Here is a 25615-nt window from a genome sequence, read left to right on the forward strand (position 1 = left end):
AATTCATACAGCATGTCAAGATACCCCAAAGAGCCAAAACAATCTTTTAAAAGAGGAACAAAACTGGAGGCCTCACACTTATTAATTTCAAAACTTACTACGAATCTATAGTAATCAAAACATTTTGTGGTATTGGCCTAAAGACAAATAGACCAACTGAATTGAATAAACAACCTGGAAAGAAACACTTACATATATAGTCAAATGATTTTTGACAAAGATGTCATGACCATTCAATAAGGAAAGAACAGTCTTTTCAACAAAATGGTGCCATGAAAACTGGATATCCGCATGCAAAAGAATGAAGTTGGATTCTTATTTAATACTGTATACAAAAATTAATCCAAAATGGATCAAGAACCTAGATGTAATATCTAAGACAATAAAATTCTTAGAAGAAAAAATAGGACAAAGCTTCATGACATTGAATTTGGTCATGATATCTTGAATATGACACCAAAGGCACAAGTAACAAAAGAAAAAATAGATAAATTGAATTTCATAAAAATTAAACAATTTTGTGCCACAAAAGACATTATCCACAGAATAAAAAGGCAGCCCACAGGATGGGAGAAAATATTTGTAAATTGTATATCCGATAAGGAATTAATACCCAGAAAATATAGAGAACTCCTAAAATTTGATGATAAAAAAACTTGATTCAAAAATAGGCAAGATTTGAACAGATATTTCTCAAAAAAGATATATAAATGGCCAATAAGCATATGAAAAGATGCTCAACATCACTAATCCTTTGGTTAAATGCAAATCAAGACTACAATGAGGTACAATCTCATATCCATTAGGATGGCTACTATCCGAAAACCAGAAAACAACTAATGGTGAGAATGTGAAGAAATTGGAACCCTTATACACTTCTTGATGTGAAGGTAAAACGGTAAAGCTGCTGTGGAAAACAATGCGGCAGTTCCTTAAAAAATTGAAAATATAATTACCATATGACCCTGAGATTCTATCTGGGTATATACTCAAAAAAGTTGAATGTAGGGTCTCAAAGAGATATTTGTATACCTACGTTAATAATATTATTCACAAAAGCTAAGACATAAAAGTGACCCAAGTATCCATTGACAGATGAATGGAAAACAAAATGTGGTATATACATTAGTCAGCCATAAAAGTTAATAATGATACATGTTATAACATTGATGAACCTGAAAACATTATGCTTAGTCAAGGAGGCCAGACACAAAAGGACAAATACTATATGATTCCACCTATATGAGGTAGTTAGAATAGTCAAAATTGTAAAGACATCGAGTATAATGGTTGTTGCTAGGGCCTGCGGAGAGAGGTTAAAGGGGAGTTATCATTTACTATGTACGGAGTTTCAGTTTTAAAAGATGAAAAGAGTTATGGAGATGATGGTAATGATGGTTGCACAATAATGTATTTACTATCACTAAACTGTATAAAGATGGTAATTACGTTATATTTTACCACAATTTTTAAAAAATGAAAAAAGATTGTAGATCCCATATGATTCTATTTATATTAAATTTTGGAAAAGACAAAATTAATCTGTAGTGAATAAAAAAGCAGACCGATGGCTTAGGGCCACAGAAGTATAGTTGGGATAGACTGACAGGGGGCATGAGGGAACATTTTTTGGAAAATGAAATGTTCAATGTCTTGATTATGGTAGTTGTTACAGGTCTATACATTTGTCAGAACTCATGTAATAGTACACTTGAAATGGGTGCATTGTATTGTATATAAATTATACGTCAAAAAAGTGATCAAGACCTTTATGACATTAAGAGACATTGTGGACATTTTTCCAGTTTGACATTTTTTTATGACCACGTAGTTTTTTCACTGTATAACTGGGCCATAACAATTTTGCCGATCCTCTTTTATTTTATTTTAGGCAAGCCAACCCTTGGTTGATCTCACAGATTGCAAGGACCTTGTCAGCTTCTAATCTCTTATTTTTTTATATTTTTTAATATCTATAGCACCTGATCTTCCTAGGGCAGTCTCCCATCCAAGTCCTAACCAGGCCCGACCCTGCTTAGCTTCTGAGATCAGACAGGATCAGGCTTATTCAGGATAGCATAGCTGTAGACTTACCAATCCTCTTTAGATAGAAATTTAGTTTTCCCTTCAATTTCTTGTTACAAACAATGTTTTAGGATCGTCCCTATAGACACATCTTTGTGCACTTGTCCAATTATTTCTTTAGGATAAATTTCCAGAAGTGGAATTTTTAGGTCAAAGATATTTAATGGCAATGGATAATGACAAATTATGATCCAAATTGTACTGATTTTTGCTTCCACTAACTATAAGATTCCTACTACTCCCACAGTCTTACCAATGTAGCCTGTTACATCATTATAATCTTTGTCGGTTAGACAAATGAAAAATGATAGTTCATTGTTTTGTTTTTTAGCATTCATGAGATTGAATGTATTTTCAGTATCTTGGTCATTTATACTTGTATGAATTATCTGTGTCCTTTTTTCTATGCCTATTTCCATAATTATCTGTGTCTGTAATTCTATTTGGTATTTATTTCTTATTGATTTATAAAAGTTTTTCTATATATTAAGGATATTAATGCTCTTTCATGTATGTTCCTTATGTTGACTCCTGACTTAAGGTTTTCTTTATTTGTGGTATTTATTATCAGTTAGAAATATCAAATTAAGGCAAATATATCAATCTTCCCCTTTATGGTTCCTGGATTTCATGTCTTGCTTAAAGACATAAAATATCCTTTACACAAAGAATATTTAAAAATATTCTCTCATGTTTCCTTATTGTAATTTTATGGTTTTGCACTTATAATTTTAGCTCTTAAATCCAAACTGAAATTAAATTTTGTGTTAATGTGAAGTAAAGCTCAAAAGAAATTTTTTTCATAGGCTGGAAAATTGCTCCTACACCATTTTCACTGATTTGAAATGCTATTCTCATATTACCAAACTTCTTTCATATGTAAATAACATAAATATTTATTTGTTCCTAAACTCTATATTATGTTCTATTGATTTATGTATTTGTTCTTATGCTAGCCTGTCCTGTTCTATATCACTTAATATAAATGGAAGATTGTATTCAAGAATGCAAGATGGGTTCCATATTAGAAAATCTATTAGTGCAGCTCACAGATTAAAGGAGAGATCTGATATATATCAGTCATGTCGCTCCCTCTAGTGGCTTCCTACCACACTTAGAACAAATCTAAACAGAGCAGTGGCCAGGTCTCAACCCCACTCTGATCTTGCCCCCTACCCTCTTTTGTGAGCCCACTCGCTCATTCACTGCGCCCTAGCAACTTGCCCCATCAACTCTCGCCTTATTCTTCTTTAACTCACAGGTCATTTGTACTTGCTGTTCCTCTAGCTTTTTGCATAATTAACTCTTTCTCACCCTTCAAATCTCCACTTACATATCGTTTTCTCACAGAAGTCTTCTCTGGCTACTGTGACCAATGCATCCCATGCCCTCTAGACCACCAATCCTCTCCATCACTCAAACTGTTTATTTCACTCACTAATCACCATCGGAATTGCCTTGCTCATTATTTTCTTCTTTATTGTCATTTCCCCCATCCCCACCGCACTTACAGGGTAAGGACTTGGTCTAACTTGTTCACCTTCACATCCCCAGGGTCTGGAACACACAACAGGCCCTCAAAAATATCTTCTGGTTGCATGAATAAATGAAAATAAGACATGTGATATCAGTATTGCTAAAAAGTAATCTGTTAATTTAACAGATATGCCTAAAATTTTTTAATGTGTAAGCATACTCTAAGAAGCAGTAGATTATACAGCACAAGTGTTGGTGTCATTGAAACTTTAGTTTCTATCTCAACTCAACTGCTTCCCAATTGTGGATCCTTGGGGAAGTTATCTAACTTCTCTGAACTATAGTGTCCTTATCTATAAAATGGGAGAAATAATGATAATAAGAGTTCTTAAAAGAAGTAAATGAGCAGAATGTAAGTACAGTGCTTAACAGAATGTCTGGAACACAGTAAGCCTTCAGTAAGTATTACATAATGTTATTTAAATGGTAATAGAAAATGAGGAATTGAAGGAATCTTTTCCCAGAGGAGAAGAGAACTAATTAGAAATCTGTCACACACATTAGGCCTAATGGTTTGGGCTGGAACCATTCCCGGTACAGTCAGGAATAAGACTAGGATGTCTGCTACAAGTGCTGTCACTCAGCAGCACTCGGGGGAAATGGCGGGTCTGGCCAGTGTGGAAAAACTGTTCAAAATAAGAGATATAATTTTGGAAAAGAAATGAAATTATTTTTATTGCAGTAATTCAAAACCTGAAGAGAATTAACTGAAAAATGATGAGAACTAATGTGAATGAAAACTTACTATGTTGACAGTATATTAGATAAAATACATAAAAACTGCCTTCTTTGATACCAACAAAAATAATGATACAAACCATTTAAAAATATCTAGACACAAATAAGAAATTGGCAAGATTTAGATGAGGAAATAGTTTTACTAAAGGATCTAAAGGAAGACCTTAATCATACCCATATTAATGCAACTTCGATCAAAATCCCATGTTTTTCCCCCCTTACTTCCAACATTTAGAAGAATAAAAGAGTGAGAACAGCTAGAAGGATTCTGAAGTATGAAAGGCCTCACCCTGGCCTATTTCTAATATGCCTATTTCTAATAATGTTCCCAGATTAGTTCATCTATCTCAAATTCGTTACACTCAAGTCTCCAACACCACTATGAACTGAATGATGGGAAACGCTATTTTGCTTGTTGCTAAACTTCTTTTAGCATTTTCGAGGCAAAAAGGCTCATCCAGAGCATAATGCCTGGGAACTCCAAAGCAAACCCAAGGTCAGTGAGTGTGTTGGGTCCTTGGGGCTGTAGCTAGTGAAACCCTTTTAAATGAACAATGCTGAGACCTAAAGAACACAGAGCTAAACGGCATGGTCAGACCTGGTTCGATTAGCTGCTGCATCCAAAGCAGTAGTGTGACTTCTGCCCAGCCCTGAGTCCTGTTTTCTCTCCTAGACCCCTGGATGAAGGATGGCTGACCCCCACCCCTTGGGTTCCTAAGGCCCTGCTGGAGGAGCTGCCTGGGCCAGATATCCTGCCCCCTGCAGGTGAGAAGGGGAGTGAATTGGGGACATACTTGGGGGTCTTCAAGTGTCCACCTTAGCTGAGGGAGGGATACACAGGAAGACAGCTGACTTTGGCAATGGGATCCACTCAGGTCCCCAGAGTGGAAAAGGAATGTGAGCGGGTGGGACTCGCCTACGGCTTTGCCTCTTAGTGCTTTTGCACACTGTCCCAGCAGAAAACTGAACTTCCTGGGGGTCAGAAGCCCCAGGAAAACAGAATAAGAAAAGTAGCTGTACCGCTGCTCTGAGAGCCAACTTTCTCCTTCCTTTCAACATCTCTATTCTTTTTGTTTCCTTTTAATCTACTTTAGTTACTAGAGCAGTTTTAAATTTACAGAAAAATTGAGCGAAAATTTTAAAAAACACTGAGTACGGAGATTTCTATAGGCCTCCTGTCCCCCATAGGTGCACATTCCCCCACTATGGATATCCCCACAGAATGCCACATTTGCTACAATTGTTAAACCTACATTGACACATCATTATCATCCAGAGTCCACAGTTTACATTTGGGTTTGCTCTTGATGTTGTACATTCTATGCATTTGGACAAATGTATAATAACATGAATCTACCACTGCGGTATAATACAGAATAGTTTCACTGGCCTAAAAAATTCTCTGTGCTCAGTCAATTTATCCACCCCCCCCCCCACCCTACACCCCTGGCAACCACTGACCATTTTAGTGTCTCCAGAGTTTTGCCTTTTCCAGAATGACATAGCGTTAAAATCACACAGTATGTATGTAGCCTTTCCACATTGGCTTTTCTCATTCTCCCTGTTTTGTGAGTGGACCTGCTCATAACTGCATCACCATTTCCAGGTTACAAATGAGGACACCATGGCGCAGAGAGCTCAGGCGGCCTGCCCAGTGTCAAAGAGCCAGTAAGTGGCAGAGCCCTGGTCTAAACCTGAACCCCAGTTCTTATCTCTTTGATGGGCCCCTACATCCGAGCAATGTTCCTGGAATCAGACACTACTCTCACCATCCTGGAACAAACAGCCCTTCCAGCCCTTTCCTGGAGGCCAGACTGTAGGCCACTAGCTGAGAGAGGAGAAAGGGTGGGTCCCCAAAGGGTGAGTTCCTACCCATCCTTGGAAACTCCTTACCTGTCCCAAGCCCGCGGGCAGGGAGACAGAAGGCAGCAGGTTCAGGCCCTCTCTTCACAGCTCCTGGTGGCAATCCTGGACTCCATGAAGAAGCAGGAGGTGCTGAAGGGTGGGGAGGCTGGCCAGGGCCATGGCGCCGGCTCCCCAGCCGAGCAGGTGAAAGCTCTCGTGGACCTGCTGGCCGGAAAGGGCAGTCAGGGCTCCCAGACCCCACAGACCCCTGACAGGACACCAGAGTCCCTGCTGGGGCCCCACAGCAATGGTAGGCAGACAGAGGGTTATCCCTGGGCCTTTTCTTCCCTCCCCTCCCTTTACCCCCGCAACCCCTTCCTTTTACTTACCCTCCCCCTTCTCCTCTTCCCTTCACCTGCCCTCCCCTCTGGCCTTGTCCCACAGACTTGAGGATACAGAGGTACCGAGATGTCCTGCTGAGCAGGGTGGGAGGCAGCCTGGAGCTGGGCGGCCCTTCTTCCAGGCTGACCAACCTCCTGCTGGTGGAGGGCCTGACGGACCTGCAGCTGAGGGAACACGACTTCACCCAGGTGGAGGCCACACGCGGTAGCTGGCACTCCACCAAGACCATCACCCTGGACAGGCTCTTCCTGCCTCTGTCTCGGGTGTCCATCCCACCCCGAATCTCCATCACTATTGGGGTGGCTGGCATGGGTAAGACCACCTTGGTGAGGGACTTCATCCGCCTCTGGGCCCGAGGACAGGTTGGCAAGAACTTCTTGCTGGTGCTGCCTTTGACCTTCAGGGATCTCAACACCCATGAGAAACTGTCTGCAGACAGACTCATCCGCTCTGTCTTTCCACATGTTGGGGAGTCCGGCCTGGAAGCAGCCCCAGACAAAGTCCTCCTTATCCTGGATGGCCTAGACGAGTGTAAGACGCCTCTGGACTTTTCCAACACCGTGGCCTGCACTGACCCCAAAAAGGAGATCCAGGTGGACCATCTGATCACCAACATTATCCGGGGCAACCTCTTCCCAGAAGTTTCTGTCTGGGTCACCTCCCGCCCTAGCGTGGCTGGCCAGATCCCAGGGGGCCTGGTGGACCGAATGACCGAGATCCGGGGCTTTAATGCAGAGGAGATCAAAATGTGTTTGGAGCAGATGTTCCCCGAAGACCAGGTCCTCTTGAGCTGGGTCCTGAACCAGATGCAGGCCAACAGGGCCCTATACTTGATGTGCACCGTCCCAGCCTTCTGCCGGCTTGCGGGGTCGGTGCTGGGCCGCTTGTGCCATCAAAGGCAGGGTCCCCAGGACTCAGAGCTGTGGCCTCCAAGGACCCTGTGCGAACTCTACTCTTGGTACTTCAGGATGGCCCTGGGTGGGGAGGGGCAGGAAAAGGGCAAGGCAAGCCCTCGCATTGAGCAGCTGGCCCACGGCAGCCGCAAGGTGGTAGGAACGCTGGGCCGGCTGGCATTTCATGGGCTGGTCAAAAAAAAGTATGTGTTTTATGAGCCAGACCTGAAAGCGTTCGGTGTGGACCTTGCTCTGTTGCAGAGCGCTCTGTGCAGCTGCTTCCTACAGCGGGAGGAGACCCTGGCCTCCTCAGCAGCCTACTGCTTCGCCCACTTGTCCCTGCAGGAATTTGTGGCAGCCGCATACTACTACAGTGCATCCAAGAGGGCCATCTTCGACCTCTTCACTGAGGGCGGCATGTCTTGGCCTCGGCTGGGCTTCCTCACGCATTTCAAGAGCGCAGCCCAGCGGGCCATGCAGGCCGAGGATGGACGGCTGGATGTGTTCCTTCGCTTCCTCTCAGGCCTCTTGTCTCCAAGGGTCAATGCCCTGCTGGCTGGCTCCATGCTGGCCCCGGGTGAGCACCAGGGCTCCCGGGCCCAAGCGGCTGAGCTCCTGCAGGGCTGCCTGCACCCCAACGTGGCAGTTTGTGCCCGGGCGATCAATGTCCTGCACTGCCTTCACGAGCTGCAGCACACAGAGCTGGCCTACAGTGTGGAGGAGGCCATGGAGAGTGGGAGCCTGGCTGGGCTGACTGGCCCCCCACACCGCGCTGCCCTGGCCTACCTCCTGCAGGTGTCGGATGCCTGCGCCCAGGAGGCCAACTTGTCCCTGTGTCTCAGTCAGGGCGTCCTCCAGAGCCTGCTTCCCCAACTGCTCTACTGCCGGAGCCTCAGGTCAGTGCTGGGATGGGGTGTGCAGGGTATGTAGGCAGAGGAGAGAGTGGAGGACCTGGAAGGTGCCTACCCTCTACCAGGCCCCCCTGTATCAGTGTCCTGGGGGCTGCTGTAACAAAGGACCACAACCTGGGTGGCTTAAAATAATAGAAACTTATTCTTCCACAGTTCTGGAGGTCCAAGTCCAAAATCAAGGTGTTAGCAGGGCCATGCTCCCTCTGACACCTGTAAGGGAGGATCCTTCCTGCCTCTCCAGCTTGTGGTGTTGCTGGCAATTCTTGACTTATAGGCACATCAGTCCAATCTCTGCTTCTGTGATCATACAGCCACCTTCTCTATGTCTTTGTCTTCACATAGCCCTCTCCTTGCTTGTAGGGACACCAGTCACATGGATGACAGGCCCACCCCTTTCCAGTATGACCTCATCTTAACTAATTATATCTGCAATGACCCCGTTTCTAAATCAAGTCTCATTCTTGAGGCAACGGGGTTTAGAATGCCAGCATATCTTTTGGGGGGACACAATTCGACCCATAACACCCTATGAACCATCCCAATGCTGATGGAAGCCACATCCACTCACTTCACCCTTATCCTCTGTGCACTGTTCTAGACCTTAGCAGGGGTGGGGGAAATGTTGCAGGACCAGGGCCATTCAGGACCTGAGAGCAGCTTCCATGTCCTCAGAAGAACAACTAGCAACTGGTGTCCCACAGATGCACACAGTGTGTGGGGCTGCTGGGAAGGAACCCCAGGGCTTATGCCACTAAGCCTCTCAATTTACCTTTGTAGGAAAACTCTGAGCATGGTGGGTGTGCTGGCTCAGATCTCTGAGCCACATGGTGAGAGCTGCATTGGGATGGAGAGAAGGGAAGGGAGAGGATCCCAGCCTGGGCCCCCCCCCGGTGCCCGGATGCCAGCCAGGCCTCATCCTACCTGCCTGTGGGCAATGGTACCACTCACTACTGCTGTTCCTCCCAACCAGGCTGGACACCAACCAGTTCCAGGACCCTGTGATGGAGCTACTGGGCAGTGTGCTGAGTGGAAAGGACTGTCGCATTCAGAGGATCAGGTAATGCTGACCCAGGAGACCCCACCCAGAGTGCCTACCTGTGTCTTGGGGTCTGGGGGCTCCTTTTCCATTCTCCTCTCTGCCCAGCTGACCAGTGGTTCTTTCAAGGAGAGGTATCTTTAAAGCATATGTTTCAGGATGCAGGCTGCTTATTTCCACCCATTCCCAAAAGTTCCAGAGGCTCAAGTACTTCATCTGTTTAAAAAGAGAGAAAGGATATGGTGTGTGTTGGAGGGGTGGGGGTCAGAGATTATGGTGCACATGGAAGCATTTCTCCAAATACTATTCGCGCTGATGTGGCACCAGGCTGTTTTTTCTAAGCTCCTCTCAAAGTTTGCTCTCAAACAGTGTTTAGGTACAGAATTGCATCTTTAAATAAAACTTAAATTTTCTTAATTAAAAAAATTTTAATTAAAAATTTTTAACTTAAACATTGCACCTTTAATGTAATTAGATGAAAGGTTATAGGCTGACTGTAGAGCAGATCTATGTGCTTACGAAATCTCTACTGTAATAATTTCCAACTCTGAATACCACCCTGATTTGTGGTTGAAATGATATGATGACCTGAAGATGCCTTTTGGAGAATTAGGGAGGTGCAGTAGGAGAATAGGACCCAGAGTGTAATTTCTCATTCACACACAAGTCTCTGGGTTCTAAAATAATCTTTATCTGAGAAAACAAAAATAAAGAATGAACATCGGGAACAGTCACTAAAGATAGCAGTTAGAGTGGTAGGCTCTGTGTGACCTTGTACAGACACGTCTGTGCCTAAGGAGGGTAAAAAAGGATTAAAAAGGCATCTACCTTTGAGTTCAGAGGTCCCCATGACAAGCTTCAGGTTCAACGATTCACTAGAAGGACTCACAGGACTCAAAAAAGCTGTCATATCCATAGTTACAGTTCATTACATCGAAAAGATACAGATTAAATTTGCAAAGGAAAAAAGGCACATGGGACAGAGTCCCAAAGAAACCAGGCACAAGCTTCCAGCTGTCTGTCCTCTTCCAGTGGAGTCATAGAGACAGCTCTTCCTTCTCCCAGCAATGACAGATAACACCACAAAGCATTCCAACCACGGAAGCTCACCTAAGCCTTGGTGTCCAGAGTCTGTATTGGGAGTTCGTCACTAAGAAAGACATACCTGACCTCCTATATGGTGACCTTACTCTCCAGCTCCTCCAGCAGTCAAGCTGATACTGTATGGCCCAAGGTACCCAATATAAATACACTGTGAGATAAAATAGTTAGCAAAACCCCAGGCCTCCAGGTAGGCAGAGACATCCTCAACAGGCAGGAGCCAGAGAAGATTGCAGGGAGGCAAAGTTAATCCTTTGCTGCACACTGCCTCCTAGAGTCCTTGTGAAGCTCCAATGAGTTAATTCAAGCAAAGTGCTTAGGACAGGACAGGCACAAAGGAAGCACTGTGTAAGGGCAGCTATTTATTAGCAGGACTACCTTTGTCTTGTTAGCTAGAGGTATAAATGCAATCCCTTTGAGAGAAACATGATAATGACAACTTATCATTATTAATATTTTTCCTTCATGGGTACCTTCAGCAAAATAAGTAACTTTCAGTGTTTGGCTTAAAGGAGTCTAGATAGTGCTCAGGAATTTTTCTGAATGAAACCAACATTTCCTCTATGGCCACATACTCTTCTTCAACCCTCTGTGGTTGGTTCCCAGTGCCACATCCCTGCCTCAAATACCCAAGGAATCCTTCACAAAACATATATGGCTCATAAAATATTAATTTATAAAATATTATACAAATCCTGGAGGTGGTGGGGTAGACAGAGGCTCTCTAGCATTTATATAGAAGATGCTCTGGGTGAATAGTCTTTAAACTTTTTTTAAGCAGTAGAATCCTTTTTTATAGTGGCGTACCAGGCAGAATCTCAGTAAGTCAAATAGACAAAAGAAGAGGCCTCTGAGATTGAAAGAAGAGGGGGTAGGGGCCCAGAGCCCAGGCACTTGGCTCCTTCTCAGACTCCTGGTGGCTCCTGAAGCTTTTCTGTGGAATCCTAGGGGTCCTTGAAACACAGCTTGCAAAGCACCGAGGAATCTAATTTTATCCCGTGGGGCTGCCCCACAGTTTTAAATGTTTAAAAAACACTGAACCTCATCAGCTACCATTTTTGAAACTGGGTACATGAAGCAACATTAGGTTGATCCATCAGTATATTCCTGGAATCACCCTTTCAAGGCAGATACAGATGTACTTTTTTTTTTTTGCTTTAAAGTTAGTTCTGTAATAATGCTACCATTTTCTCTTCTTGCATTATAAAAAGATCTGGGGCCAGGGGTATGCTGGAACTATGAGTTCATAAGATCTGATTGTTAAATTTTCATGAAATTTTGCAAGCTGTGAGGGTTCGAAGTTGACTAAGGTGGGAGTATTTATATCATGGAAATTGGCCAATGCTAACAATCACGGTTTTGGTACTTCGTCTTTCCTGAGAGCCAGTTTCTAGCATACCACAGGCTGGGGTCCACGTGGTAGACGTCTGTAACCAGCCATTCTCTTTAATGTATTGTATAGAAGTTGTTGTGCTGGATTCTGGCCAAACTTTTCCATAGGACCCTTTGCTAGTGTGAAGGTCGGCCTGCCCACTCTGGCCCTACCTTGCCTGGCACAGAAGCTTTCCTGAGCCTGGCAATCTGTTCCAGGCTCACCTGATCTCCACCTGTGTCCAGGCCCTAATGATGCTGGTGAGGCCTAGGGGTTTGGATCATGAGGCTAGAGTTGAGGAAAAGGCGATGAGACTTGCAATAACCACCTCTTTCCCTCTCCTTGCACAGCTTGGCTGAGAACCAGATCAGTAACAAAGGGGCCAAAGCTCTGGCCAGATCCCTCCTTGTCAACAGAAGTCTGACTACTCTAGAGTAAGTACAACACCAAAGGCCAATCTTTCACCATTGGGACAGGGAACGCTTATGAAACATCTTGTGAAGTTCTCTAAATTGTACTCTCCCCTGGTTCCTGCTCAGCTGTTGGGACTCACCCAAGAAGCACCAGAATTTTGGCCCTAAAAGTAGTATTGTCATTCTTCTATCTATACTTGGTCCAAACCCGCTAGTCCATCAAATCTTGTTTTCTTCTCCCCATCACATGGGGCCACCTTCTGAAACTCTTTCCTCGTTCGCCTACATATGGATCTCTGCCTCAGTTCCATCAAACACGAAATCCTTTGCCCTGATACATTCTTCTCGAGGAGGATAGATTTAAAGGTCAATGTAACTTCTGTTCCTTGTTCCCTCCTTGGAAATTGATAAAAGAAAATGGTTTTTTCTCTCTCTTCCTTCCACCAGCCTCCGCAGTAACTGCATTGGACCTCAAGGAGCCAAGGCACTGGCAGATGCTCTGAAGATTAACCGTACTCTAGCCTCTCTGAGGTACATGTTACATACTGCCCCATGGAGAGGGACCAGAAAGCCTTCTTCTCAGGTGCCACCCATGGAGTGGATGGTGGCCATGAGACACCAACTCCCACCCAGTGGATACCAAAGAATCACGTATCCTAAGCAAGTTTCCATGTTCCAGCTCCTCCCTGGTCATTGTGCTTGTGCTTATGGCCTGAGCAGGGGATAAAGGAGAAGAGGAGTAAAGGTGCAAAGAGGTGGAAGGGCAAAATAATCTGAGGAAAACTTCTTGTCCTCCATTGAATGAGAAATCCTCAAGGCCACAGTGTCCGAATGTTCCCCTGAGGTGTTTTCCAAGACGTTGAGAGCCTGTCCTCCAGAAGATCCTTCTGGTTTTGTGTAGTTTGCTATGTTTTTAGAGACTGGTGGTTGTATCCATCCTTAGTTGAATGTGCACCATCATTTTGTTGTTTTGTCTTGTTTTGTTTTTCACTTGTTTTTATTAGAGTGAAATTCACATAAAATTCGCTATTTTGAAGTATGCAGTTCAATGGCACATAGTACATTCACAATTGTGCCACTATCACCTCTATCTAGTTTCAAAATATTTTCATCATCCTAAAAGGAGACCTTGTCCCTATTAGCAGTCACTTTCCATTCTCTGCCTTTAGCAAACGATCTGCTTTCTGTCTCTATGGATTTGCCTATTCTGGATATTTCATATAAATGGAAGCACACAAGATGACCTTTTGTGTGTCTTCTTTCACTTAACATAATGTTTTCAAGGTTCATTCGTATTGTAACATGTATCTGTACTTTATTCTGTTTTATGGCTGAATAGTATTCCAACGTATGGATAGGCCATATTTTTTTATCCTTTCATCAGTTAATGAACATTTGGGTCGTTTTCACCTTTTTCCAGTGTGAATACTGCTGCTATACACATTCTTGTACAGTATTTGAGTATCCGTTTTTAATTATTTTGGGTGGACACTTAGGAATTTGCTAGTTACATGGTAACTCTATGTTTAACCTTTCAAGGAGCCACCAGAATGTGTTGTGCAGCAGCCACACTATTTTACATACCCACCAGGAGGGGCTGAGGATTCCGATTTCACCACATCCTCACCATTAGTTGGGTGCCCTTGCTTTTAGCTGTAAGCAGGACTACTGATGACCTAGTTATTGTTATCCAGATGGCATGAGCATCTCATCCCCAATCAGTAGGCAAGTGCTTAGAGACCTAGAGGGAAACCTAAGGCTAGAGTAACAAAGGGAAGGGCCAATTGTCCCCAAGTTCCTATGTTCCGGGCAGTGAGGGAATGCAGTCGTCAAAGTCCTTACTCATTGAGGTCATCTGCTGTTCCCCTTGGGCATCAGTGACACTATGATGGGGGTTCAGGCCACCATTGGGTGCCCTTGTGTGCTCCATTTATGATGTGCCTCTTTCTTGTCTCCATAGCCTTCAGAGCAACAGAATCAGGGATGATGGTTCCAGGTCCATAGCTGAGGCCTTGGCTGCCAACCGGACCCTCTCCATGCTGCAGTAAGTGGACATGCTGGCTAGCAGAAAGCCTCCTGTCCTCTCCTTTCCTCCTCCAAGAGCCTTCTACCTGTTTTCTGCAAGGAAGGGTAGATGAGGCAAGGCCCTGAGGTTTCCTGATCTGTCTGGATGGCCCTTGGAAAACTAGATGTCCATTGCTTTTATAGAGAATGGGTGTTGGACAGATAATTAAAAATAAAGCTTCCTGCTAATCCAGAAAATCCTCTCCACTAATGTGGGAAAGAACAAAACAACTTTATTACTTGAATAAGCGTTCAACTAGACCACAAAGCCCATCATAGGTAACTACCAATGAGATTGCAAAGACAGAAAGAAATCACACCCTTTTCCATAACCAAATACAACCCAAATTAAACAACAACTTGTATTCAGGTAAGAGGACTGGACAGAACCATTTGTCACATATAGTTTATCCTAAATTAGCCTGGTAGTTGGGGTAGCCATCTGTGTTTGCTAATTGCCTTTAGCCAACATAAAGTTAAAACCTTGTATCTTCATGACAAGGAGGCACTTAAAACTTGGAGTCTGTGCCATCTTTTTTAATGTTTACACTTCAAAGAGTTGGCTCCAAAGTCCTTACAAGATATTCATAGGCTATAAATCTGGCAAGAAGTTTTTACTTAGCTTTTAAGAAGATTTACATACTTCTAAAAGGGAAAGGGAAAGGATTTACAATCACAACAAGGAAGTAGTCTAAGAAAAGGGAGGGAAAAGTCTCTTTCCATTTTGGAACCAGGGAAAATTTCCCTTTTGTTTAGATTATATTTAGCCTCACACAAAAGAGTTCCTGCCCTGACTGTCCTTCTAGGATGAGCACAGGGGTTCTCCTGTAACATCCCCTCCTCCAAGTTTAATATAAGAGAAGTTTTAGAGAAGAGCAATCTTAATGGAGGGTCTGCCTTAGGGAAGAGTGTAGGGTTACAGGCAGGCTGCTGGTTGGTCTACACGGAGAAGATTGTTGAGTATTGAGAGGGTTGGATGGATAAAGGCCCAGTGGGACTGCTGCATAGAAGTCTTCACTCAGAAAGTTGCTGGATATTATCAGTGTCTGCTGGTCACTGCTTTCCAGCTTCTGACAAGGGAGGGCCTGGCTGCCCTTGTCTTACTCTCCACATAATGTGAGTCTCTTGGCATCACTTTGGCAACAATCAGCAGACCTTTCCTCCCCGCATGCTGTGATATGTGGAGACAGGCACTCAGTACTCTCTGACCTCTCATCTTGAATCAGAGTGTCCTGGGCCTGGGAGTGACTGTGACCAGATTTGCTGAAGGGTCGCTATCTTTTCTCACAGCCTACAGAAGAACACCATTGGGCCTATGGGAGCCCAGCGGATGGCAGATGCTCTGAAGCAGAACAGGAGTCTGAAGGAGCTCATGTGAGACATGCAGAAGGGCCAAACTGGTATCCTCGGTGACTAACACAATGCCCAACCCATCATAAATATTTGTTAGCATGGGGATGGATGGACGGATGGATGGATGAATGGCTGGCTGGCTGGATGGATGCACGAACTGGTGATGAGTGGATGGATGGGTGGATAAATGCATGTTTGAGTGGATGAGTACATGGATGGATGGATGGATGGATGTGTGGATGGATGGATGGATGGATGTGTGGGTACAGGATAGCTAGCTTTGGACTCCAAAGCACTGAGCCAGAAAAATGGAGACCCAGATTCCCAGGACTGAGTGAGCCACAACGGTCTCAGGCTCACATTTACTACCTTCCCCATTGACAGAAGAAAACAGTATTTCATGGCCACCTTCACATAAAGTATCACAAATACCTCTCACTGAAAGATTGGCTCTGCCCACTTCCAGAGAACCAAGGAGGACTTTGCTACCTTGATCTCTTACAGGGAGCAGAGGCCACTGGTGAACCAACCTCAAGCAGAAGAAACTGTGTACTAAACTAAGCACCCTTGAGACAACAGAGACAGCCCTCCCCTGAACCCTGATCCTCAGGCCCTACTTTCCCTGGCTACTCCAGGAGGCTGGCTCATTTGTGTCCCATCTCTTGCAGGTTGTCCAGTAACAGCATTGGCGATGGAGGTGCTAAAGCCCTGGCTGAAGCCCTGAAGGTGAACCAGAGCCTACAGAGTTTGGAGTGAGTCTGCCTGACCACCCTCCAGGGGTGGCAGTAGGCAGAGGGTGACTCCCCCCTACTCTGGGTTCCCCATACAGTAGGTTGCCGGGTCCTGGAGGATGGCTGTAAGGGCCACTTCCCTTGCATAACCCAGCCAATCACCAACCCTGGGCATACTGTGATCTCAGTGGTTTTTCCTCCATGCCCACCCTTCCTGTCCCATACTACCACACAAGCTCCATTTCCCTGGACAGTAGGGATTGGTGTTGGTTCTGGAGTTGTCAGAGTGACGAGTATTGAGTGTCCTTAAAAGCTGGTGCAGGTAGCTAAAGAGGGGTCAGCTGCAATGACCTTGGTGTGGGGCCAGGGAGCTTGGCACTACCCCACACTGGGAAGACTCAACTGTGCCACTTTCTCTGGGGGCAGCAAACAAAGCACAGCCCCCCCCCCCAGAGCCTTTGGAGACACGCAAACCAAGGGAGTCTAAACTTTAGGGATGGTTTTGCTAGACCCACCTGCCCTGACCTAGGAGGAGCTGGAATGTGGGAGATGGGAGAAGAACGAGGGATGATGAGAAGAACACTGTGGGGTAACGATTGCCCCAGGGACCCCCCCCCCCCCGAACTCCCCGTGAAATTCAGTGCTTCAGCTGGACTGGTAGCTCCCTCCAGATCCTGTGACAGCCACACCAAGTGTGTCCTCTCCTCTGTCTGCAGCCTGCAGAGCAATTCCATCAGTGATACAGGAGTGGCAGCGCTAATGGGGGCCCTCTGTGCCAACCGAACCCTCCTCAGCCTCAAGTAAGTCCCAGCCTCCCTCTCAAACAAGGTATCCCTTTGACCAGGGTGTCTAAAGGGACTTTGGGACTTGGAAGAGAAGGTTGGTACTGGGAAGCTCACACCTACCTCCCATGGGCTGGTTATAGGGAAGACCAACGGTTGGGCAGCGTGGTTCCAGAGCTGGCATCCTGATCTCAGGAGGGCAGGGGCAGCTGTGGCCTCAGCTGTCAGGTTCTGCTGCTCCCTGCCCATACAGAAGTCTTTTAGGCATCCAAGCATGCATGCCTGCTCCTCACAGCTCTGAGGTCCCCTTGTCTTATCCTCTTCTTCCTGGACTGTCCAAAATACTGTTGACAGTCCTAAAGGGAATATGGTTGGCTGACTAGCCATTGAAACCTGGGCTTGCTGGAGGCACATACTACACCTAGATCACTCAGGAAGGCCAGGTCCTACTGGGGATTTCTAAACCCCTGAACACCTTGGCTTGTTTCTCCGCAAACTCATCTTCCTTGTCAGCAGCTCAGGATCTTCTCTTTTCTCAGCCTGCGAGAAAACTCCATCAGCCCAGAGGGAGCCCAGCATCTGGCTCAAGCTCTCTGTACCAACAGCACCCTGAAGAACCTGGAGTACGTGAGTGGGGGGCAGGCTGCGTTTCCTAAGGCTCCTTTATGTCCAGGGCCTCACCTACCCAGAGCACAGGGGCTGATGGGCCAGACCCTTGTCACCCTTGAAACTGTGCAAGGCTCCAGCTGGTGGTCACTTGCAGAGGCCACTGGCCCTGCCCACTCCCGCTCTGCTTCCTGAGGCTGATCCACAGAGAGGCCAATGGTAGGAGGTGGGTGCCCATGGCTGTGCCTCCGTGTCATATGCTTCATGCAGGGGCCATCTGGAGTCTTTATTTGGGCCTGGAGTCTTTTATCATGGGGTAGCCAAGAAACCTGGCCCCTGGTGGCAACCCCGACACAAATCATTCACACTCATAAATTACATGATGATGAAGTTAGTGGCGATTCTTTGTCTTCTCCACTACCCCATCTTGTAGAGATGGATGAGCATGTGGAAGGGGCAAGAAGCACAGTACAGGGATCAGGAGTGATTTCCTGGGTACCTCCTGGTAGGTGACCCATCATGGGACCTCACTGAGCTGATACTGAGCCCACTCCACATGGGTTGTCAGGATGTGTTACAAGTGTCCAGGGCACGTGCCTGGCACATGCAAGTGCTCCATAAGCATGAGCTAGGCCATCCCAGCAGTCCTGATGAAGTCCTTGAGTTGCAAAGGAGTGGCCTGGATTTCCTGGGGAGCAAAGACAGGGGGACATCATGGCCAGCTCTGGCTCACTTGCCCTTTTCCCCTCTTTCCAGCCTGACAGCCAACCTCCTCCATGACCAGGGTGCCCAGGCCATCGCAGTGGCAGTGAGAGAAAACCACGCCCTCACATCCCTTCAGTGAGTCCTCGGTAACCCCACCTGTCCCATCCCTTCCTCAGAGCTACAGGGCTACACCCAAAATAGCTGATGCAGGAGTCCAAATACGGCTTTGAGCACTCCTCACATGCTCTCTGGGGCCTCCAGCAGGCTGCAGGTAGTCACCTGCAGAGGCCACTGGCCCTGCCCTCTGCTCTGCTTTCTGAAGCTGATCCATGGAGAAGCCAGTGGTAGGAGGTGGTGCCCACAGCTGTACCTCCATGTCACATGTGTCATGCAGGGGCCATCTGGAGTCTTTATTTGAGCCTGTCCCTGTGCCCACTCCTAACCAGAGAGTGAGTGTTGACCCCGTAAGACTAAGCCTGAAGAGGACGATGCCCATCAGTGCCCAGAACCCATCCTGCAGGGACTCCACCCCTTGGCATCAGACTCTCTTGGGATTAGTCCCCTCTTTCTGGAGCCCTAAGACTTGCTGGGCTCTTCCCTGAGCCACGTAGTTATGCGGTCTGTGTCTGCCCAGCCTGCAGTGGAACTTCATCCAGGCTGGTGCTGCCAAGGCCCTGGGACAAGCACTACAGTTCAACAGGAGCCTGACCATCCTTGAGTAAGTGGGGCCTCCATGCAGGCCGTGGGGAGGTCAGGGGTACAGGGGAATCTGAAAGCCTGGCGCCAACCAGGCGCTCATGGGCAGCGGATAGTGTCCATGCCCTCAGCACACAGTCTCCTCTGCCCTAAAGTCAGACATGTTTTTATCCTCATCTGCTTTTTTTTTTTAAAGAAAAAATAACAGCTTTATTAAGATATAATCTACCCATTTAAAGTGTACAATTCACTGGTTTCTAATACATTCAGTTGTACAACCATTGCCACAATCAATTTTAAAACATTTCTATCACCCATTCTCCCCAGCACCCGGTAACCATTAATTTACTGTCTCTATGGATTTGCCTATTCTTGACATTTCATATAAATGAAATCATGCAATAAGAGGTCTTTTGTAACTGACACCTTCCATTTAGTACAATGTTTTCAAGGTTCATCTACATTATATGTCAGTACTTTTTATGACTGAATAGTATTCCACTGTAGAGATAGACCACATTCTGTTTATCCACTTACCTGTTGATAGACATCTGAGTTGTCTACCTGTTGATAGACATCTGAGTTGTTTCTATTTTTTGGCTATTATAAATAATGCTGCTATAAACATCAATGCACAAATTTCTGTGTGTACATAAGCTTTCAGTTCTCGTGTATAACCCTGTGAGCGGAATTACTGGGTCAAATAACCTTTCAAGCCTCATCTGCTTTTGACACTACTTCTCTCTTTGCTTCCAGGATGTCCTATGTCTTGTTTGAAATACTGGTTTCCTTAGGGTTTTGTCCTAGGCCATCTTCCCTTGAATGACATCTATTTTTTGGAAGCACTCCCTTCTCTCCCAGGCTCCAATTCCCTTCAAAGTTCTGGTGGCACCACATCTGTATCTCAGAGTTCTCTCCTGAGCTCCAGACCCAGGTGTCCAATGCCCACTCTGCACCTCCCCTTGGATGTCTTACAGATACTTCAAACTACCCAAATTATCTCTCTCACAAGCCTGCTTCTTGGGCCCTCATCTCATGAATAGAACCAACCAACCAAGCATGCAAAAACAAACATCGCCTTTGCTCTAAATCCTGTCGATTCACTTCCAAGTCCTGTTGATGCCCCTCCCTATGTCCCAACCTCTTGGCCACTGTCCAGTCCACCAACAGCACTCACCTGCATCACTGCAACAGCCTCCACATCTAGTCCATCCTCTCATACTGCTGGTCAAGATCCTTCTATAATGCAAATCTGTCCCTGTCCTGGTGAGATGTTTCAATGGCTGCCCAGTGCCTGCAGAGTGAAGTCCAAACTTTAGCATGGCTTCTAGGGAGCCCAAACATCTGCTTCCTTTGTACCTACTCAGCCTTGTCTCATACTTGAGACTTGACTCAATTTTGGGGGGTTCCTTTAGATTTGCTAGGCTCTCTCCCCCATCTATTATCCTTCAGGTTTTAGTTTAGACCTGTTTCTTCTGGGCAGCCTGTGTGACCACACCGGAGTGGAAGACCCCGCAGGGTCCTCCCTGCAGCCTGCTCATGGCCTATGGTGACTGCCCATTTAATCGCATCTCCCCACCTGAGCTCCAAGTGGGACGAATTGGGCTTGCTAGTACACAATGCAGTCAATATCTGTTAAAATTATTACTGCAAACTACTCCCTTAACACATCAATGTCCACTAAACTCTTAATCATTCACTGCTCCAGGGCCAGCTACTTTCTTCCAATGTGAAAAAGGAAAGATGTAAAATCCTGACTAGAATAGCCCTTGAGGGATCGAGGGTTTAAGTTTTTCTTTTGGTTGACTTTGAAAAGCATCCTCTTTTTTGTCTCAAGCCATTGACAGTATTGCCACATGTCTCTTCTTTTTTGCCTCTGATGGTCCATACTTGTGCAGACCCCAGACCTCTCTGCATGTTAATTAGGTAGCCATGTGGCTACAGTAGCCAAACAGGGTTATCCTGGGAGTATGGTCTATGGTGTGTGTGGTCTGAATTAAACAGAAGACCCATCTAGATCTTCATCATCATGCTAGAGAGCTGGCCCTGTGCTCCATGTACCCAGGGGTCATTCTCTGTGCTCAGTTTACAGGAGAATGCCATTGGGGATGAAGGTGTCTGTGCGGTGGCCAATGCGCTGAAGGTGAACACAGCCCTCACTGCTCTCTAGTAAGTCCTGATGTACACAGCAGCCCAGAAAGCCAGCCCTCCATCATCCTTTCATATGAAACACCATTTTTTGTTTTCCAGTCAAGGAAGGTGTGTTTGATTTCCCTAATACTAGCCATCATGCAGCAAACATCTAAAAATTAATTAGAGTGCAAGGAATATCCTCTCCCAAACTCTTCAGGAAACTATCTCTACTTCTTGTGTCCATAGTATCCAGATCTGTCCTAGGCACCAGACAGTATAGGTAGGAGATGTAGCATTCTTTGGACAGATCATGAGCAAACAATTGGCAGTGCTATTTCATCACTTTCAGCCCTAAAACAAGGGGTGGTGAAAATGAACGGCAAATATGGATGGAAGCTGGGCTTGGGGCAGGTGTGAGGGCTGAAGAGGGACAGCCTGTCCATGTGATGGCATCTCCTTTTACAGTCTCCAGGTGGCCTCCATTGGTGCCCCAGGAGCCCAGGCACTGGGAGAGGCCCTGTCTGTGAACAGAACCTTGGAGATTCTCGAGTAAGTATTCCAGTCTACAGCTACACTCTCTTAACCAAAGAAACCAAGCTGTCGATTCAAAATAAATATAGAAGAGAAAAAAATGTCAATTTACATTAAACTCACAAATCATTTAAATATCTTCACTTAAATCAAGCATGCCTAGCTTCCCCATTCCCACTTCACCCCTTTTCCCTGTGAGTCACTATTGCTGGTCCTCCCCTCCTTGAGTACCTATTCTTCTTGGTCTTGCCCAGGATGAACACATCCTGAGGCCCTGTTTAGGGGTTCCTGGGGTGGTCCGTGACCACTGATCTTGGTCTTTGAGATCCAGCAGTCTGGGGCCTCAAGCTCTGTGGGCCTTTCAGGCATGTTCAGGTCATCCCTGCTGCTGCTGCCATGATGCTGAGAACACAGGGACCGGTTGGAGTATCGCCTGTACCCAGTTCTTATCTTTGGAATGGAAAAGAAGGATGAAAGCTCCAACGAACTACTCAGACTGGGCTGGCTCGCCCCTCCCATGTCTCCTACATGCTCTCCAGAGCCAACCTCCCTTCTGTGCCCAGGAGTGAGGAAGGAACAACCTAACCTCCAGTGGCTGCTGAGTCCATACTGCCTCTACCCAGTAGCCGATACTCATCTGAAGAGGGATAATTTTCTCCTCTCAGCCATCACTGTACCTTATGTTTCCTGTCTTTCCTGACAGCTTAAGAGGAAACACCATTGGGGTAGCTGGTGCCAAAGCTCTGGCAAATGCTCTGAAGGTCAACTCAAGTCTCCGAAGACTCAAGTGAGTGGTTGTAGAGCCCTACTGCACCCAAAGCAGACCGCTTCTCTGCTGGACCTTCCCCCATGGGATAAGATGCTCTTGATTTCTTCTGTAGATCCTTCCTTCTGAATAGAAATTATTCACTGTTCTGGTTGCTATAGTCCAAATATAATCATGGACGGGTTTGTTCATTCTGGCTAGCTTAAGTCAGAGGTAAGTCACTTAACATCTGCAGTTTTGGTCTTACACCATCCATAGCACTTGGATGGGACAACTGGCTCCTTATAAACTCTAGTCTCAGAGTCAAATGCCTCCTCACTGTTGGTATGGCATCAGTGGACAAATCGTCTCCAGAAATGCCCCTCAAGATAATGTAGTGCTACTTCCTGGGGCGTTCTTCCACCCTGAATAGCTCACTGTGGTGTCTCCATCTTTTCTCTGCTAGTCTTCAAGAGAATTCCCTGGGGATGGATGGGGCGATATGTGTTGCCACCGCACTGTCTGGAAACCATGGACTCCAGCATATCAAGTGAGTGGGGCTCGAGAGTATCTGTCCTTTCTTGCCATTCTCACTCACTCTTAGAACTGCTCCCAGATCAGGCCCTGCCTTCTGCCCAATTCTAAGAAATAGCTGACTCCCAGGCCACTCAACACCTCTGGGGCAATCTTGGTATAAGAAGAAGTCAATTCAGAGTCTTGTCCATGGGAGGGATCCTGGAAGCACAAAAGTTTTGCCCAGAGTTCTGTATTTTATGTAGTGACTACCTGCACTTTATTAAAGAGAACTTGTAGGCCAACTTCGCAAATGGTCCTAATTCTTCTCTTCTAGTCTCCAAGGAAATCACATTGGGGAATCTGGTGCCAGGATGATCTCGGAGGCCATCAAGACAAATGCTCCCTCGTGCACTGTTGAAATGTGAGCAAAACCAGCTTCTGGTGGACCGGGCAGGCAAACAGGAAGAGACACAGCTGGAAGCTTTTGAACAAAAAGACCATTTTCCAGGGTGCCTTCCTATGGTCTAGGAATGACACTGACCTGCATGCAAGCTGGTCTCCTGCGAGGAGGCAGGAAAGGTATTGCCAAAAGCAGTCATGAGCACTCCTCCTGGTCCAGCGTCAGTCCAGGCAGGGATGAGATGGGCATTCTGCTGTGGCACATAAAGGGAAGGGTCTTCCACCAAGGGACCCATGAACTTAGGCCTTAAAGTTCAGCAAGTAAGAAGCTGGTCTGAGTTTATTCAGAGCGTGAGGTCTTCATGTGCCCCCAACTTTTTATTACTGTCATTTTCCACTCATCTGGTTAAAATCATTCCCCTCCTTCTGAAATGAGTTGCCATCTTACAGCCCACTAAGAATCTCAATTTGGCATCGGTGACAGAGGCGAACCTTTCTTTTCTCAAGAAGAAAAAGTTTTAGAAATATGATCCTTAAAAATATATGAAAAAATTATGGAAATTTTTTTGAAGAGGAATGAAGGCTTTATAATCATAGAATTCTGAAGATAGAGACAACAACAACAAAAAACTCCAAGGATTTTGCCATATTTTACCCATTACACATTCTCTAACAGGCATGGATTATATGTCATTTGGAGTCTAGCACACTGGTTAAATGTCAATGCCTTAATGTTATTCTATATTAGGCTTCCAAAACCACTACTGTGATTACAGCTTCCCTCTGAAGGCAAGCAAGCTGAGCTTCCATGTGCCATAAATTCCCTCGGATGCCTGTGTTGAAAGGGAAAATATCCCAAGTGGACACCACAGCTCTCATCAACTATAACCAAGGAAAATGCTTATGAAGATTATAAAATAATTATTTTAAAATTTGAACAGGAAGCACTGTTATCCCAAATGTTTCTTTGAGTATTCAGGCAAGAATCATCAATGGATGCTAAAATCATGGATTAAAACCTACTGAGGAAGAAGCCATCCATACACTCTCAAAGTATCACCTCGTGAAGGATATTTATAAAGGGAAAAAGGTACCTTAAAGATAGAAGAGTTTTACAAATGCTACCTTAACAAAGTAATTACATTTAATATCACTAATAATGGAACAAAGGGACAGCAGGGGCCCTGATGTGATGCACTAAGAAGGACACATTGTTGATGTAGTATTCTTGTAAAAAGGTTTACCTGAATCTAATCATGAAGGAACAATCCAACAAAATCCAACTGAGTGACATTCTAAGAAAGAAAGAAAGAAACTAGCCTGACCTCTTAAAAAATGTCAATGTCATTAAAAATAAAAAAGGCTGGGGACTATTTTAATCTGAAGGAGATTAAAAAGATATAACAACTTAATATAAAATCTTTGATTGGATCCTAAGCTGGAGGGAAAAAAGAACATTATTTGGGAATTGGGGGCATTTGAACATGGGTCTGTGTAGTATTTATTGGATTACCTTATTTTTTTTTAATATATTTTGGGGGGGTATAGAATTTGAGATTGACAGTTTTTTTCTTTCAGTACTTTTAAGATGTTGCTATACTCTCTTCTGGTTTGTACTGTTTCTGGAGGTGAGAATACAACAGAGCAAGAGTTGGAGTAGTCAAATGTTGGAGAAAGCTGTGCCATGCAGGAACCTAACACTGGAGTAACCTTAGGGGTCAAAGCAGTGGACTTCAAGAGCAAGGCACACTAGAACTGGAAGGAAAGCCCCCCACCTCTTCCAAAACCTCTCAAGCACCCTCTACTGAAAAGGCTTAACATCTTGCTGGCTGACAAAGGAAAGCTATCACAAGAAATAGCTCCATTATCACAGAGTAGGCCAAAGATGAATTTGGAACTGAGGCAATAAATAAGTAACAAGCACAGTGGGATCTGTTTTGTTTCACTTATTAGAGTTTCTAATTGCTATGTCTTCAGGGTCAGTAATGTTTTCTTCTGCAGTGTCTGATCTGCTCTTAATCC

General features: G+C 45.4%; 1 protein-coding gene and 1 pseudogene across 5 annotated transcripts in view; one reads left to right on the forward strand and one right to left on the reverse strand.

The window, feature by feature from the left end:
- Positions 1-23640, forward strand: part of NLRC3 (NLR family CARD domain containing 3) — a 35680-nt gene extending 12040 nt beyond the window's left edge. Inside the window, exons 2-20 of one of the 5 annotated variants that reach the window (XM_016166545.2) lie at positions 5033-5124; positions 5966-6219; positions 6313-6514; positions 6649-8395; positions 9381-9467; positions 12270-12353; positions 12780-12863; positions 14293-14376; positions 15687-15770; positions 16418-16501; positions 17197-17280; positions 17802-17885; positions 18625-18708; positions 19208-19291; positions 21355-21438; positions 21868-21951; positions 22637-22720; positions 23145-23228; positions 23529-23640. In XM_016166545.2, the coding sequence (XP_016022031.2) occupies positions 6079-6219; positions 6313-6514; positions 6649-8395; positions 9381-9467; positions 12270-12353; positions 12780-12863; positions 14293-14376; positions 15687-15770; positions 16418-16501; positions 17197-17280; positions 17802-17885; positions 18625-18708; positions 19208-19291; positions 21355-21438; positions 21868-21951; positions 22637-22720; positions 23145-23228; positions 23529-23619 (3360 nt within the window). In that variant the 5' untranslated portion in view covers positions 5033-5124; positions 5966-6078 and the 3' untranslated portion in view covers positions 23620-23640. Of the gene's footprint in view, positions 1-5032; positions 5125-5965; positions 6220-6312; positions 6515-6648; positions 8396-9380; positions 9468-12269; positions 12354-12779; positions 12864-14292; positions 14377-15686; positions 15771-16417; positions 16502-17196; positions 17281-17801; positions 17886-18624; positions 18709-19207; positions 19292-21354; positions 21439-21867; positions 21952-22298; positions 22439-22636; positions 22721-23144; positions 23229-23528 lie in introns of those variants that run through there. The other 4 variants (XM_016166546.2, XM_016166549.2, XM_016166547.2 and 1 more) reach the window with 4 other exon arrangements.
- LOC118607076 lies at positions 1971-2090 on the reverse strand (annotated as a pseudogene).
- Positions 23641-25615: the final 1975 nt, after the last annotated feature.

The sequence above is a fragment of the Rousettus aegyptiacus genome, unplaced genomic scaffold, assembly GCF_014176215.1.
Source record: "Rousettus aegyptiacus isolate mRouAeg1 unplaced genomic scaffold, mRouAeg1.p scaffold_m13_p_8, whole genome shotgun sequence".
Taxonomy (NCBI): Eukaryota; Metazoa; Chordata; class Mammalia; order Chiroptera; family Pteropodidae; genus Rousettus; species Rousettus aegyptiacus.